The sequence below is a fragment of the Saccopteryx bilineata genome, chromosome 1, assembly GCF_036850765.1.
Source record: "Saccopteryx bilineata isolate mSacBil1 chromosome 1, mSacBil1_pri_phased_curated, whole genome shotgun sequence".
Classification (NCBI taxonomy): domain Eukaryota; kingdom Metazoa; phylum Chordata; class Mammalia; order Chiroptera; family Emballonuridae; genus Saccopteryx; species Saccopteryx bilineata.
Genome location: NC_089490.1, coordinates 190,262,555 through 190,279,078, shown reverse-complemented (window position 1 = coordinate 190,279,078; position 16,524 = coordinate 190,262,555). Strand labels below are relative to the sequence as shown.

The following is a 16,524-nucleotide window of genomic DNA, read 5'->3' as shown; positions in this document are numbered from 1 at the left end:
TTAAGTTCCTTCAATGACATTTTCTTCTGTCAATAAAGGTCAAGCTTAAATTGAAAAACCAACACACAGGTAGCTGGTGCTCTCTCCTAGATTCTAAAAGTTTCAGTGGCACTGTTACATTTTGTTTCTGTTAGTAAGAAGATCAAGGGAAGTGGAATCTGCCTTTGATTTCTTACTTACCCTGATCATATTCTGGCTACTGTTCCCTTCAAGATCATTCATAAAGTTTTCTTTTTTAAAGTGAGATGAGGGGAGACAGACTCACACATGCGCACCAGGATCTACCTAACAACGCTGCTCAAATTGATTGAGCTGTCCTCAGTGCCTGAGGCTGATGCTTGGACCAATCAAACCACTGGCTGCAAGAGGGGAAGAGAGAGAGAAGGATGAGAGGGAAAGGAATGTGTGTTCTGACTGGGGATCGAACCTGGGATGTCCGCATGCCGGGGCTGATGCTCAATCCACTGAGCCAAGCATCTAGGGCCCATTCATAAAGTATTTTAAAGAGTTTATCCATTTTAAGTAAAGTAGCACCTGTAAAAGCAAGAACTGATTTCCAAATTCATAGGTGTGTTGTTAAAGAAAACTTGTACTTGGAGCTGGTAGGCACTTCCTTCGATCTAATCATCACCATGACTACAAATGGGCCGGGGGAAATCATTTATTAGTCCCTTCTAACTTGTGCATGGGTCTCTCAGAGACAAACAGGAGAATGATTCTGAAAACATGGTGGTTCAGAGCATCCATTGCTGAGTAGCATGGAAAATGCTGGGCAAATAAGAGTGTTAGGTTGGCTCGCTTGTCCTTTGCCTGATTGGTGCATGAGCACGGGGCAGCACCACGTGTGTACAGTCTGTGTAAGGCTGCAGGTGCTTGTCCTCAGGGGGCAGACTGTAGATCAGGGGTCCCCAAACTTTTTACACAGGGGGCCAGTTCACTGTCCCTCAGACCGTTGGAGGGCCAGACTATAAAAAAAACTATGAACAAATCCCTATGCACACTGCACATATCTTATTTTAAAGTAAAAAAAAAAACCAAAATGGGAACAAATACAATATTTAAAATAAAGAACAAGTAAATTTAAATAAACAAACTGACCAGTATTCCAATGGGAACTATGCTCCTCTCACTGACCACCAATGAAAGAGATGCCCCTTCCAGAAGTGCGGCGGGGGCCGGATAAATGGCCTCAGGGGGCCGCATGTGGCCCGCGGGCCATAGTTTGGGGGCCCCTGCAGTAGATTGTAGATTGCAGATTGCCTGCTGTCATTGGGAAGGGCGATTGTTTGCTATTGTTTGCTGGAGAAGGGATTTTTCCTCCTCAGCCCAGAGAGAGGGAAGCAGTTTCCCCTGCCTGTTTGCTTGTCCTCAGGTACGAGACTCTAATAAACGGAATGGCCCACCATTTTTCTGCTCCATAGTTCCTTTATCATCTGCCTGAATCCAATGGGAACCTGCATGGCCACAGCCACCGGCCTTACAGAGAGACATCCAACCAGGCAACAACAGAGGAGAGAGGTACCCAGCGTGCCAGGAGTGAGGAGGCCACAGAAAAGAGTATCAGAGAAAGAAGACAATAAACTGGAACATTTTTGGAAAGTCTGTACTCCAAGGAGATGCAAAGAATCCTGTGGATGAGTCAGCCTGGAAATAATGGGAAAGAACGTCTATGAAGTTCATAGGAGCAAAGGCTTAATAATACTTTGGAGGAAATTATCTAGCAAAAAGCAAAAGCCAGTGCATTTGTTTGGTAACATCCATTAGTACAAACTGTCAGGCAGAAACAAGCAATGGGCATAAACATATCTTGATTTTAAAGTCAGCATGGGTAAGAAAATGTCTGAGTTCTTCCAAGAGTGACTTGGTGTGGTGAGCCTAAGATCCAGCAGTCGTTCAGTAAAACCTGTGTGGGATGCTCAATGCATTTTGCTGTTATTTAAAGCAGGGCTCACGGTTAGGAAATAAAAGCAGATGGACAGTACAGAGCTTGAAGTACAAAGAACCAAGGAGTTAGCTGAGGACCAAATATAATGATGTAAAAAGGAAAAGCTTGAGGCCAGACTGAACAGGCCTAAGGTAAGGGCTAATGTAAATAAAATAGATGCTTCTAAGGTTTTGTTGTGTGTGTGTGTGTGTGTGATAAATATAAAAATGCTTTTTTTTAATTGGTTCATATTTCCAAAACACGAAATATGTTACTGTGAAAGGAGATCTGGCATGCTATATCACGACAATCTGAATACTGCTAAAGCCATGTAATTTGTCACAATTAAAAGTTGCCATCAGCCAGAGGTTACACAATAGGGACACAGTGGAGTAAACTGCAGGAACAGAAAACATTCTCGAGACAGAGCTCTACATGAACAGCTATTTCATACCGCATGAATGACAGAGTGAAAGTGGTGTTGCATCTAGTGCTGAAAACAGATTTTCTGAATTATATTTGTCAAGTTCTTTGGCGTATCAGGAAAAACTTGCTATTTAACTTGGATGTGCTTTGGATGTATTTTGAATAGAGACGGCCTCACAGGACTGTAAATCTCCAAGAAATAGAATAAAGGAAAGCACTTTCTTGTCTTATAATGATCAGGTTTTATAAAACCCTTAATAGAATCTGCAGAGATGGAAGACATTGCGCTGAGAGGCTCTGTTGGTTCACGCACTGTCATTCTTTGCCAGCGTTTCTAGACGTCACCGAGTGAACACCCACGAAAGGGTCTAGGGGGAGAATTTATGGATAGTGCTCTCACATGAAGGAAACCACTGTGTCTTCACGTGCCCACCTTAAAATTTCATCTTAGAGATGGAGGAGCATCAATGAACCAAGAAAAGGAACCCCACTGGAAGGCCTTGGCTGGGGCCACCTGAGTACACTTGCCTCAGGCCTGGTTTCCTAATAAGCAATTTGCCTAAAATTTTTTTTTTTTGTATTTTTCTGAAGTTGGAAACAGGGAGGCAGTCAGACAGATTCCCACATGCGCCTGACTAGGATCCACCCAGCATGCCCACCAAGGGGTGATGCTCTGCCCATCTGGGGCGTCGCTCTGTTGCGACCAGAGCCATTCTAGCACCTGGGGCAGAGGCCAAGGAGCCATCCCCGGTGCCCGGGTCAACTTTGCTCCAATGGAGCCTTGGCTGTGGGAGGGGAAGAGAGAGACAGAGAGGAAGGAAGGGGGGTGGAGAAGCAGATGGGTGCCTCTCCTGTGTGCCCTGGCTGGGAATTGAACCCGGGACTCCTGCACGCCAGGCCGATGCTTTACCACTGAGCCAACCGGCCAGGGCCTTCATTTCTAAAAGAAGAAAGATATATCCTCAAATCAACTAAATTCATACTATACTTAAAGAAAACAAAAGGCTGATTCTTAGAAAAAAAAATAAAACAAAAGAAAAACAAAAACAAGGGAAATGGAATCATGGCCTCTGCTTTTGGCTTCCTCCACATTCCTGACCATATTCTGGCTGCTGATCCCTTCATGATCATTCACAAAATATCTTAAAGATTTTATTCACTTAATTAAAACAGCACTGCAAAGTCGAGACTTGATTCTGAGTACCGCAAATCCGTTGTAAAGAAAACTGTACCCACAACCTCATCAGACGGTATCATGAGGTCCTCGTTCATTGTGGCATACTTCCTTTGGCACAAAGAGGACCAGGAGACTATTTCAAGGAGAAAGGTTACACCAAAAAGAACGAGCTTTTTAGTTGTTTGGGACTGACAAACGGCAACGTTTGTGCACGTGGACCTAGCAGGTCTGCGCCGGCGTCACCACACACCCACCCCAGCCTAGGGACTCACCGGCAGGGCAAGATCCGGACCACGTCGCTGGGCTTGTAGCCTTCAATACACACTGCACAGTTGTCAAAGTCGGGCTCTGTTTCCTGCAACAGAGGAAGCACTCGTGAGCCTACCTTCCTTTGTAGCTTCAACTCCTGTGAAAATACCCAAATAATATGCCAAAAGACAGCTTGCCCTGGACCCAGGCTTCGGCAGTGGTGGGGTCAGCGTTCTTAATTGATAATTTATTGTATATTGCCTTAGTTTCCCTTCCTTCTAACCTCCACTATTTGTTTCTGGGTTTCCCTGAAAGCACTTTTGTGAGGAAGCAATTTTTCATGTATCGTTACTGATAATGCATCATTCAGCACGTGACATTGTCTTCCTTGCAAAGATTCATGAAAAACTTTTTCAAGTCCGAATACAGTAACAATCATTTAAAAAAAAAATGTCTGGTAGGACACTGGAGTAGGAATTAGCTACTGCTTAAAAACTGAATTTTTTTTCTCTTTGTATTGGCTGCTAGAAAGCCCCAACATAAATTTGGGGCTCATCTGCTATACATTTTTGGTAATGCATTTGTGTATTAATTTCATCTAGGTTTCATCTGGGGGTTTTTTCTATACTTCCTTTTTAATTTCTCGTATTTTCTGCACGAACTACTTTGTTGTCCTATTGTATCCATTTTATAAAGTGCTTTAAGTTATATTTGATAAAGATGGGTGTAATAACAGAGGCGAATGGGACAACTATTAACACTATAGTCTCCCTTTTCCCATCCTCCTCTCCTTCTACCCTGCTGGCCAGGAGAGCCAGGGGCTTGTCTGAGCAGCTCCTCCCCGAGAAGAAAAAAGGCCATCGTTACCTTGTCCCCCTTCCTGATGGTTCTGACCTGGAGCTTGCTGATGGCTTTCTTAGCTGCATCTCCCAGCCGGCGCTGCAACACCAAAAGCTGCTTGTTAGTAAGAAAGGCCTGGCATTCTTGACTTTGTTTCTGGCAGCATTTACTAAACCAGGGTGGCCGTCTCTGAAATCGTGCACAATTGGCGTGCATGATGTCTGGAAGAGACAGGGTGGTGATATCTGTGCTCAGTGACTAAGGACTATTAGAGAGAGAGAAGCTCATTGTGCCCAATGTTAAGCAAGTGGCATATGACATTGAAAGGTCCTACCCTATGGGGACAGTAGTGCAGGTTACACCTAGACAGACTAGCAAAAAAAAAAAAAAAAAAAAGTTTGGTAATTTGCTACTCTAGCCACTTAATTTGTGACATAGAGCAAGTCAACCTGGAGTAGTTAGACTAAACTTCATGTTCTCTTTTTTCACAATCAGGATTTATTGTTTGTGTATTCCTTTCAATTTGGAATTTTAAGGGATTTCCTTTGCTTACGTAGACCTAAATGAGGTTTATATTTAGTCTGTACTATCCTGTTTCACCACATTCTTACAAGCTAATTTCACCCCTTTCGTGTGTGTATAAGTGTAAGTGTGGATATAGGGAAATACATAAAATAGATATGTTTAGTTTAACAAATAATTATAAAGAAAAAACCTAGGTAACCACTATGATTCATGTCAAGAGGGAATACACACTATTTTTTTTAAATAAAGTTACTTTCTAGTGAGTGCTACAATAATGCAAAGAGGAAGAGTGAGAGACAAAGAGGGTGGGAAGGGAATTAAGTTTTTATCTGTCAAGGAAACAAGCTTCTGTGCTTGTGAGTGTTTTGTGTATTATATCACCCCCTAGGTACATGTACTACCTGTCTGTTATAGATGTGTATTTGAAGCACTAAGACAGATTTGAAGAACTGAGATAAATGGGACAAACATTTAAATAGAATAAGCATTTGTTTTCACTAATTTTGTTTCTCTTGGAAGTCACATTCAAGCTTCTTTCTCTTCTTTAAAATGGCAAACATATACTAGCAAACAGTTAATTTACCTGGGTACCATGCCAAAGCTTTATGTGCAGTATCCTTTATCCCTACAGCAATGGTATGAGAAAAATATTATTTCATAGAATGAACTGCGACTTAGAGAGTTTATATAAATTGTTTTAATATTATAGTGTTAGTGAAAGGTCAGTTAGAATCTGAAAAAAATTAAGTCTGACTTTAAAGCCAAATCTAAACTACCATTCTCATTATTCACCAACCAGCCAGTCCGTTAACCAACCAACTTCTGCCCAGTCAGACAACCAAGTAACCACTCAGGCAGCCAGCCAACCAATTCACATTTGGCCACCCAGCCAACCAACCAATCAACTGGCCAGCTAGCAAGCCATCCTAGCCAACTAACCAATCAGCTGGCCAAACAACCAACATCTGACAAGCCAGCTATCCAATCAACTACCAATTCAGCCAACCAACTAACCAACCTGCTGGCTAACCAATCAAAATCTCTGAAGTACCTATCACAAGGCACTTCTCTTAACACACGGTAGGTATAGTAAATAAGAATAAAAGAGATGTTCTCCTTATTAATTTACTTTATTTTTAATTGTTTAATTTCTAGTTTTTAAAATAACCACTGGCATTTTAAGTAGGATAGTAAAAGTTGGCTGTTCCCTAAAAGGATACCTATATATAAATACAATTGAGATTTATGCAGAAGTCCATGAGTAGGTAACAAACTAAGCTGGCAGAAAAAATAAGAAGAGTCTGTGACAAATATCAATTGGGAACATACAGTGAGAGGGAAAGAAAAGAGACTGAGGTAAAACTAAACAGGATGCAACTCTCTTTTCTCTCTTCTTCTCTGGTCTCAACTCAAGGCAATTTTGGGGGGATCCCCCCCTGGATGTCTTCCAGAAAAGAGGAGCCCTTGGTTCAAACCACGCGTGGCCAACAGTTTTTGCCCCCCGGGCCAGATTAGAAAGAAAACTTTTTTCACGGGCCAGACATTTAAAATATTAAACATTTAAAATATTAAAATTAAAAAATGTTAAGTACAAAAAATGATTTGTGTAAGTAAACAAAATTTTATTATGTAATTTGTTTATGAATAAATATAAGAGTGAAAAAATTTTAACATACAATATTATTTTAATAAAAATATATTTTAATAAAAATATAATTCCATACCATATAAATATCTAAACTATATTGCAATCAATTAAAACAATATTTAATCAATAGAATGAGCTTGAAGGGTTATATTGCAAATAAAACAATTATTTCGTTTTACAAAGTCTGGACACGTTTTCAGTTATCAACTGCAGCTATTGTCTATGCTACAATGTCACTTGATTCAGCATACTTGACCACAAAAATAATGAATTGTTTGAACTTGGGTGTGCACTGGCAAACTCCGTCTAAAAGAATGTGGGTTTCACATTGGGGCTAAATGTCAAACAGTTCATATCAAATACAAACAAATACAAAAGTTGCAAATCTTTATAATGGAATTTTTTAAAAAAAATAAAGAAGTATCACAAATCCATTTGACTAATTATTGGAAGTTAACCCAAGATTAGTCACACCCGGAATTCTTTTCTGCTTATCACTATCTTCTTAAATATCTCAATTTCCAATAATCAAAGATGCTTCCACTTCTGAGTAGCTGAGATTTTAAAGTAGCAGAGAATATTAAAGATTTAATCCCTGGCCGCATAAACTCATTAGGTGGGCTGGATCCGGCCCGCGGGGCCGTATGTTGGCCATGCCTGGTCTAAACCCTCACAGGGCCTGGTCCAAACCCTCACAGGGCCTGGTCCCTCTGCCTCATAGCACTGTGACAACATCAGCTGTTTTTAAGATCAACCCAGGTACCTTTCTCTTGAATAAGCAGCCCCAGGACAGGGCTGTGTTTATGTTTTCTTCCCTTTAATCTCAACAAAGCTGCCTTGCCTAATTGACACTGGATGATTCAACCCATATTTCAGATCCCTTACTTTGTCTCAGGCACAGCTCTGGGTTTTGAAAAAAGAAAATAAAAATAAAAAAAGAGTGAAAACAGATACACAAATTCTTGCTCTCTCTAGTTTACTATCTAGTAGAAATTCCATTAATGGTTGATGAATGAATAAAATCTTAAACCAAGAGATTTTTTTTTTTTTAGTATGGAAAACAACCTGAGAAATTTAGCCAGTTAATGGGAAAATACACGCACAAACTACAAGCGGTGCTTGTGGTGAGGTAAGCAGAGCTATGGTACTGACCATGGCAAAACCAGCCTGTCTCAACTAAGCTGCTTTTCATTGAAGAAGTCGGGGCCTGACCTGTGGTGGAGCAGTGGGATAAAGCGTCAACCTGGAACACTGAGATTGCCGGTTCGAAACCTTGGGCTTGCCTGGTCAAGGCACATATGGGAGTTGATGCTCCCTGCTCCTCCCCCTTCTCTCTCTCTCTGTCTCTCTCTCTCACTCCTCTCTCTCTAAAAAAATCAATAAATAAAATATTTTAAAAAGGCGTGGGGAAGGGGCTACTAGTTATGGAGTAAACATGGCAAAGCTGCAGAATATGATATTCAGAACAAGAGATCTCTAAAGCCAACAAGTTTTGATTCTTTTAATTTTAAGTTATGAGAGCAAATATTGCTGTAATTGTGTTGAATTGGTATTATATAATATCTGGCTCCAATTCAATCACTTAAAGTATTATTTTCAAAGGCTAAGCAGAGCAATTAGGCAGCAAAGATTATTTTCAAACAATGTTATTGGATCATACTCAGAGAAGACCAACTTTTTTTCAAGAAAGTGAACCAGAAATAATGTTTTCAAATTTTAATTTATTTAAAATTATTTTTAGCAAATGAAGTATGCCTTTCTTAAATGTGAACATGTAAGGTAAACTCAAACACTGCTTCCTGTCTTGTCCCTGTGTTTAAACTTTACTTTTGGCTATATCTAAATAAAAATGGGGCATATAAAAAATCTATCCCTTTCTCTCTTCCAGAAATAATAATAATAATAAAAGCCTTTTCCATGCCCCTTTAAAGAAAAATGCAAGCTGCCTTTATTGAAAAGAGAAAAAGGTGTCTCTATTCAGGAAATGTAAGTAAACTGACATTAGGGTACCAGGGATTATGGCTAACAGCAGAGTTAATGGTTAGGGAATTAGAAAGAGGAATTCTATTACTGGCATTCTGGTGACTGAGGGCTGGGAGGTTACAGGAGGTCAGTGGAGGATAAAGGCATTTGGGAAACGGGCTTCTCAAATTGCAGAATTAACAGATGGAGAATTTAGAGAAAAAAAAGAGGAAATGAGCAGATCCTCTCAACATCAAGTCTATGAGGTCTTCTTGTCTGAAAGTCCAAGTAATTCACAGAGGAAGGAAGGACGCATTTTCTTTGATTGTTCTGAAGAAATGGTTAAATGGTATTCCTTTCCCAGGAAGTGCCTTGAGCCCAACCTCATTTTAGATGTTAATTCACATATACCTGTCTTCAGAAGGAAAAGGGTGACCTTTGGTGAGTGACTGATGACATATAGGGAAGTCTGGCCTTCCAGGGAAAGGAGAGATGTTCTAGATACCCTGGAGGGAAGAGAAAAGTCTGCTTCTGAGATCCATATGATAGCTAGGAAACCATGGCATGCTAGATTTCTCAACAGGAATCCAGATTAACAAAAGAAGGTGAAAAACACCATAAAGGTTTTAAAAATGCTTTTTGCATATAGTCAAATTTTGTCAAGAGATGTATGCCTTTGCATATGACACACAGAAGTATTGACTTCTGAATATATAAAAAAAATGGACTCACTTGCATCAATTTTTTAACTAGTATTATTGGACTTCCTAAATGCAAACTGAAGAGATAATGAGTAAAAACATAATCTTCTTAATGAACGGGCCCAAGTAGAGCAGTTGTCTCTTTGGTAGTTGGTCTCTTCTGTCTTCGGGTTTTTAACTGCACCAAGTGTAAAGGAGAGGAAACCTCTAGTGCAGGGGTCAGGAACCTTTTTGGCTGAGAGAGCCATGAATGCCACATATTTTAAAATGTAATTCCATGAGAGCCATACAACGACCCATGTATGTTAAGCATTATCCAATAAAAAATTGAAGTTGTCCTGGAAGACAGCTGTGATTGGCTCCAGCCACCTGCAACCATGAACATGAGCAGTAGGAAATAAATGGATTATAATACATGAGAATGTTTTATATTTTTAACGTTATTTTTTTTAATTAAAGATTTGTCTGTGAGCCAGATGCAGCCATCAAAAGAGCCACATCTGGCTCATGAGCCATAGGTTCCTGACCCCTGCTTAGGCCCTGCTCAGTGAGCCCTGCCTGGGGCCTGAACAGAGAGAATCTGGGGATTGGAGCCAGAAGTCTGTCTCAGAACAAATTCTTTCCTTGGTGATTCTCAGAATGTGGACTAACGGGATGCTAATGGAAGACCCAGGGACCGCCTCAGGTAGATTTAGGGGTCAACTCTAGTTTCTAGAGGCTTTTGTTTTAAGTGGGCATTCCTCTCCCTTGTCTGGGGGTCTCCCACAGATTGGCTCTAACCCAACCAGATCCAAGTCATGCTTTTCACTGAAGATTATCAGGAGTTGGGTCATTTTAGTAATTAGATTTATCCATCAACTTAATCTAAATGAGTATAAGAAAGTATTCACCGAGGTTGTTGGTTCATTGACAATAGTAAAGATAAGGGGCTTCATGGAAAATAAAAACAGAACCATTTATTAAAAGAATAAAGTTCTATATAAATGCCAGTGAAGAGGGTAAACGATTATAGACTCTAGTTCAACCCAAGATACAGAAGTTAGTGACCTCCTAAATATTTAGGAAACAGAGAAAAAGAAGACACTTTTCTCTTGTCCCCTTCCATGTTATAAACAGATATGCAATGAAGATAATAAAAAACTAAGAACATAAAGACACCAAAACAGCATCAAAATTGAGTTCATGTTCTATCTCATTTATTGGATAGTTTGTTGCATTTACTGATAGCTGTATTTTATGATCATGATTATCACCACCACCACCAAGTGGAAAAATAACAAAGTGTTCTTATGTTTTAGGTGAAGAGAGGACACTGCAGACATAAATAGAGTTGGTCCCAGTATCTAGAACCTCGTGTGGCCATGGTGACTCAGACATTTCCCTCATGCTCTCTAATATTATTATTAATGATGCTTCCAGGCCTGGTTGTTGCAACAGCAATCAGTGCACCACCAGTCCAGTCAATTTCTATGGTGTAGATCACCACTCCACAAGTCTAGCGAAATGGCTAAGAGAATTAGACTGACTGATGACTTTAAGCAGTTTGTACACATATGAAATAAGGTAAGGGTATCATGGTTATTTTTGTGAGAGGTGTTGTAGAGAAGGCAATGGCTTGGAAGTTAGAAGATGTAGCTTTTAGTCCTATTTCTGTCACTGTGTGACTTTGGCCAAGTCACTTAACCACTCTGGACCTCAGGTCCCTTGTTAGGAAAATCAGGTATGTAGAGTCATGTCATTTCCAGTTTTAGCAGCTCAGGATTTCTTCCCCGCAGAACAGAACTGGGAGGCAAAGATCCTTTGAGATCTGGATTATCTAAATACGTCTGGCAGATTGGTGGCTAATTCCCTCACTGCCTACTGCCCGGACACCACACCCAGTCCGCCTTTCTGTCCCCTGGGGCTCTGCACTCTCTCCAGGGAAACACCAGGAATCATTTTAGTTACTGCTCTTTGGGAGACAGAAACACCCCTGACCCCTGGGAGAGGACCTGGGTAGCTAAGGGGCACACGTGGGAAGGCAGCTACTTTTCATTTATACCTTTTGCACTTTATACCATGTGTATTATCTGTTCCAAAATTGCTTTTTTAAAAAAGTTTTATCTCCTTTTCTTCCATCCACAAGGAGGAAATCCTTGCTCTTCACAAATTATGTTGCCACTATCAGCATAATCTTAGTTCACGCCCCCTTTCTCCCTTTATTATGTGCCTAAATAAATAATTGTCCAGAAGATGAGCAGTAGCGACGTGGGACAACGCACGTCCCTTTTAAAGAACAGTGCTTGCTACCAAACCATCAAAGTACGTGTATTTGGAAAAGATCTGAAAACTATATGGCAGACATTAAACACTTATTTCGAATGGGGCATAATAGGTACTTTTGGTCTTGTCTCGATATTTTCTATGATTTCCAAAGTTCATACAATAACATGTCTTCCTTATGTAATCATTTTTAATTTTTTTTTTTAAACTTGTTGCTACTCACCTGGTTCCTGTCCCTGGCATTTGCATATCGAAACCTCTGGATATAATAAAAGACCAGCCATGCGAGGGAAATGATCATTAGGACGATGAAGGAGATGGAGACGAACACGACCGAAGTGCGGCTCACGTATTTCTGCAAGTTCCGCGTTCCGATGGTGATGGACATCATCACAGTGATGTTCCTTTCCAGCAGGCTGACGATCTCCTTCCCCTTCGGCTCTGGAATCATTATGGCCACAATATCTTCTACGCCTGTTGTGAGAGAACAAAGGATGAGGCCACAAGAAAAGGGGGACGAGAGAGCCAGGGAAAAGGATAGAGAGTGCAGTGTCTGGATAAAGTACCACACAACCAGATAATGACACCATTTGTGACAATTATTTGCCGGATCTAATCTCCAGGTCTAAGTCTAAGATCTAACAGCCAAAAACCGAGTCAAATTTTCTATTTCTTCAGCTCCCTTGGGATGTTGCTGTCTTGTATCTCAGAAAAGAACCTAAACTGAATTCATAATTTTGGTACCAGACAAGTCGTTAACCAAGTTATCCTTCAATTGTCCAAGGTATTGTTGACCCTGGTAGAGGTGGACCCTTTCCAATTAATTCAAGTTTATGGTCCTATGTTGCATTCCATACCCCACACTTCCTGCAGAGGCGAAAAGTCACTCTGTAACCCATGGCACAAGGGTAAAAGGCAGTTTTACCCCATTGGTCTGTGAGCTTTCTCTTTCTGTCACTCAGACACTATGAATACTTGATCACAGATCACTACCTATCATATCAAATTCTTCCTACAGTGAGTACCCAAAGCAATCCTACCTAGGGTTTCTTAATGAGCTCTACCATGATCTGTCAACATAAAATAATGGTCTCACAACTATTTTTTGCTTATTTTACCCAATTCAATGTAAACAACATGTGTATCCTCACCCAAGCGAGGGAAGATGGGAGGCTATACAGATAACTCCAGGCTTGTTTCATCCCCACTTCCAGTCTCCCACCACAACGCCCCTGTGATTGGACAGCTTAAAGCAAGAGTGGCAACTTTCTTGGGTCTGAGTTATCTGGATCATTGTCCCTATTCTTCAGGACACTATGTGAGGCACATCCTCTCGGTGAGCAGTTCTGGGGCCTCCACAAGGGGGTCTTTAGTAATATTATACCAGTTCCAAAAGCACCAACTTGACATATCACTGTGGCTGTTCCATAGAACAGCAACTTCACTAGGGTAAATTCTCAGGAATCACCTATTTCAAATTGATGCCCACAGAGCTCTCCATGGGTCCCATTTCCACACGGAGGTATCCTGCTACCTGTGGTCACTACAAATTAAAGAGAGCAGATTTACAATTAGGATGTTGTAGCTTAGAGACAAAATTAAACATGGCTGTAGCTGCTTAACTCTGGCCTCATACACATGCTGAGGTCAGCCAGCTAGACGGAACTACCAGATTATATTTGCTCAGGATGTTGCAAGTCTCTTAGAAGCTACTCAGGGCTTTCACTTGACCTTGATGTTGACACAGGTTTTCAATCCTAAATTCCTTGATGGTACTTCCCTGATGCTGCATAAATACTTTAAAAACTGACTACCTACAAAGGTGTCTGTGTATGCTACATCAATTATACATATTTTTAAAATTCCATGACCTTCACATTGGTCCAACTGTAAAATCACAAAGCCACATGGGTGTTTATATTTGGCTGTTAATTTCTGGGAATTAATGAAACCGATGGCTTGAATTTCAACTTTGCAGAATTTGCTGACAATTCCAATGCTCCCCTTTTGATATTTACTCCTGCTAACGGCTGCATGTGGTCTGAGGGTTTGTGAGGGTTTAAGGTTGCTGGCAGGTTTTGCTTCTACAGAAATAACTTCTTTATATACTGGACTAATTTGGCCTGGTGAGGCTCATCTGGTGTTATAGCCATTTTAGAGATATTTCAGTAGCTGTAGAATAACTTTTCACTTATTTTATCCCCTTATATATATATTTTTAAGCATGTCTGTTCAAAGCTCTAGAATAATTTTTTTTTTTTTGAGAATAGGATTTTGGATTACTTATAAGACTTTGTATGCTCAGGCTTGCACAAGTTTTATATATTTTAATAGTCAAATTTTATTATTATATTCCCTTATGGCTTCCACTTTCAACACTCTGCTTAGGGAGCTTCTCCACCGAAGGTGACAGAAATACTCCTTTAAAATTGCTTTTTGAAACCTTTTAGTTTTATTGTTTGGTTTTAGAGAGAGAGAGAAAGAAAGTGAGAGAGAGAGAGAGAAGTGAGAAACATCAACTCATACTTGCTTCACTTTAGTTGTTCACTGATTGCTTTTCATATTGATGGGGGTGGGGGGCTCAAGCAAAGCCAGTGACTCCTTGCTCGAGCCAGAGGGAGGGCTTTGGGCTCAAGCCAGTGACCTTGGGGTTTCGAACCAGAGACCTGAGCGTTCCAGATCAACATTGTATCCATTGTGCCACCACAGGTCAGGGTACTTCTTACATTTAAATCTTGAACATCCTAAATATGAGCTCACCACTAATTGAGCTCTTATAATGTGATGGGCAGAAAAGAGACAGATAGGATGCAATTTGTTTTCCCCCTAAATTCTTAGACATATTTGGATCTACTTTTGGATTTTATTTTACTGTAAGGTTGGACTATGTTTTGCTGAACTTACACACCAGGCTATTTTCGTTGTCTAGGTTTTTAACATATTTACTACCTGGTAGCCTACTTCTACCTTCACTAATTTCCCCCTTGCATCTCTCCTATTACCTACTTATACTAAGAGACCACAGGGCCTAACAGTAAGGAGCTGAGCTCTGGAACTGAACAGCTTGTTTCCAACCCCAGCTCAACATTTTAAAAATAGGAAACCAAAGTTCAGATACCCATGAGCTCTAAGTTGCTCTTTATCCATTTTCAGGAACCCGAGAAAACATTTTCTTCCTGTAGGGTAAAGTGTAATTAACTATTTTAAACTTAAGTGTTTAGTTACACCACCTGTGTTGCTCCTGTCAGTGTGTGTCTTCGTGATATATGACATTAGCTTGGAAAGGCTGAAAATGGCAGCGAGGATGTTCTCTTCAGCTGGGCTTTAACTTTCTTCATCATCAATACTCATAAGGGGTCTTGGGTTGATGAGGGTAAAACACAAGTGGGATTCTGGGACAGCTCTCCACGCGCTGTCAGCTATGTATTGTGCATGGTTAAAGAGTTACCAAGGTTGTGCCTTTTCCCAGTAGAAAGAGTCATTTGGATAAATTATGTGACCAGTCTGATCAATGCCCAAAGTCCAGGGCAAAAAGCTACTGTAGGATCGAATGCATTCCAATGAGATGTGCTCCGCTGTGAGTTATCAGGCAACTCCCTGATCTTTGCTTCGCTTTGGAATGTGCAGCTAAGGTCAGGGAGAAGCCAGCGGCCCTCCCCAGGTACTCAGTGGTGTCCTTGCTTCTGAGGAGTGTGTGAGGGGGGAGGGGGCACGTGGCACTGTGGTGGCCGGAGAGTGCTGAGAGCCCGCTGAGGGATCTCCTTAGAGTCAGTGCTGCCCTGGGCACCGACCCCAAACCGGTGGTGCACCTGAGGCTCTGAGACTCAGGAGGGCAGTAAACAAACAGCCTACGCTGTATGGCAAAAATCTGCACAGGCCTGGCTATCCGGGCACCTCTATGTTTGTTGTGCTGCCCAGTCTACTACCAATTGCCTCTTTTTGCAAAATTATGTCAGCTGACCATCTATTTTCCTCCCAAGGGCACTTTGTACTTCTGAGTAATCACTGTTACACAATTATTGTGTATTCCGGAAAAGCTCTTGAACCCTGCGAGAGAATGAGTGAACGTGTGACGAGGTCACGCGTGACCCGGCCGCCAGGCAAACAGCAGAGCAACCTGTGTGTTTTAGCACTTCCTTTTCCCAAGAGAGAGCTCCATCCGCTTACCTAATTTAGTCTATGCAGATAAGTAGGGAATCAAAACCAAAGTTCAGAAAGAATGTTTAATAACCAGGAAATCCTTTACTTATAAATGCAAAACCAGGCTGTTTAAACATCCCATTGATAGAACCGGTTAGAACAGCAGCACAGTGCTGGATATTTAAAGGGCCAGCAGCCTCACTCCTCCTTGTGTGTCCCTGAGGGTGGTAACTTCCTCCTGGGTTCTTGTAAACAAAAACCATCTTTCAGTCCCCTGCATCCTCTTTTTCCCCTAATTTTTATTATAGTCTCACCAAAGGCCCTTTAGAAGTTAGGCAGTACTAATCTTTTAAAAAGGCAGTTTCCATTTATATTTTCTATTTACACACTTAATATCAATTGGTTTTTTATAGTCAGCTTCTGATAATCATCTATTCTCAAGTAAGACGATAACATATGTAAAACTGTTATGTAACACGAAATTGTAAAGTATTACCATTTTCTGCATTAGTTTAAAAATATTTTTAATAAACACAGATGCCAAAATCCTGAATAAAGCGTTCACAAATAGATTCCAACGACAGAGTGAAAAAACCCACATGATCAAGGTGGGATTTACCATAGGAAGGTGAGACTGATTTAACCATAAAAAATATGTTAATGCTCTTCA

At 40.8% G+C, this 16,524-nt stretch overlaps 1 protein-coding gene across 2 annotated transcripts in view; it reads right to left on the bottom strand.

Moving 5' to 3' along the window:
• RNF150 (ring finger protein 150) overlaps positions 1-16,524 on the bottom strand; it is a 189,064-nt gene that overhangs the window by 60,345 nt on the left and 112,195 nt on the right. Inside the window, exons 2-4 of one of the 2 annotated variants that reach the window (XM_066233023.1) lie at positions 11,938-12,188; positions 4,644-4,715; positions 3,800-3,882 (exon numbers count right to left, since the gene is read on the bottom strand). In XM_066233023.1, coding sequence (XP_066089120.1) covers positions 3,800-3,882; positions 4,644-4,715; positions 11,938-12,188 — 406 coding nt within the window. The remainder of the gene's footprint in view (positions 1-3,799; positions 3,883-4,643; positions 4,716-11,937; positions 12,189-16,524) is intronic. The other variant, XM_066233027.1, reaches the window with a different exon arrangement.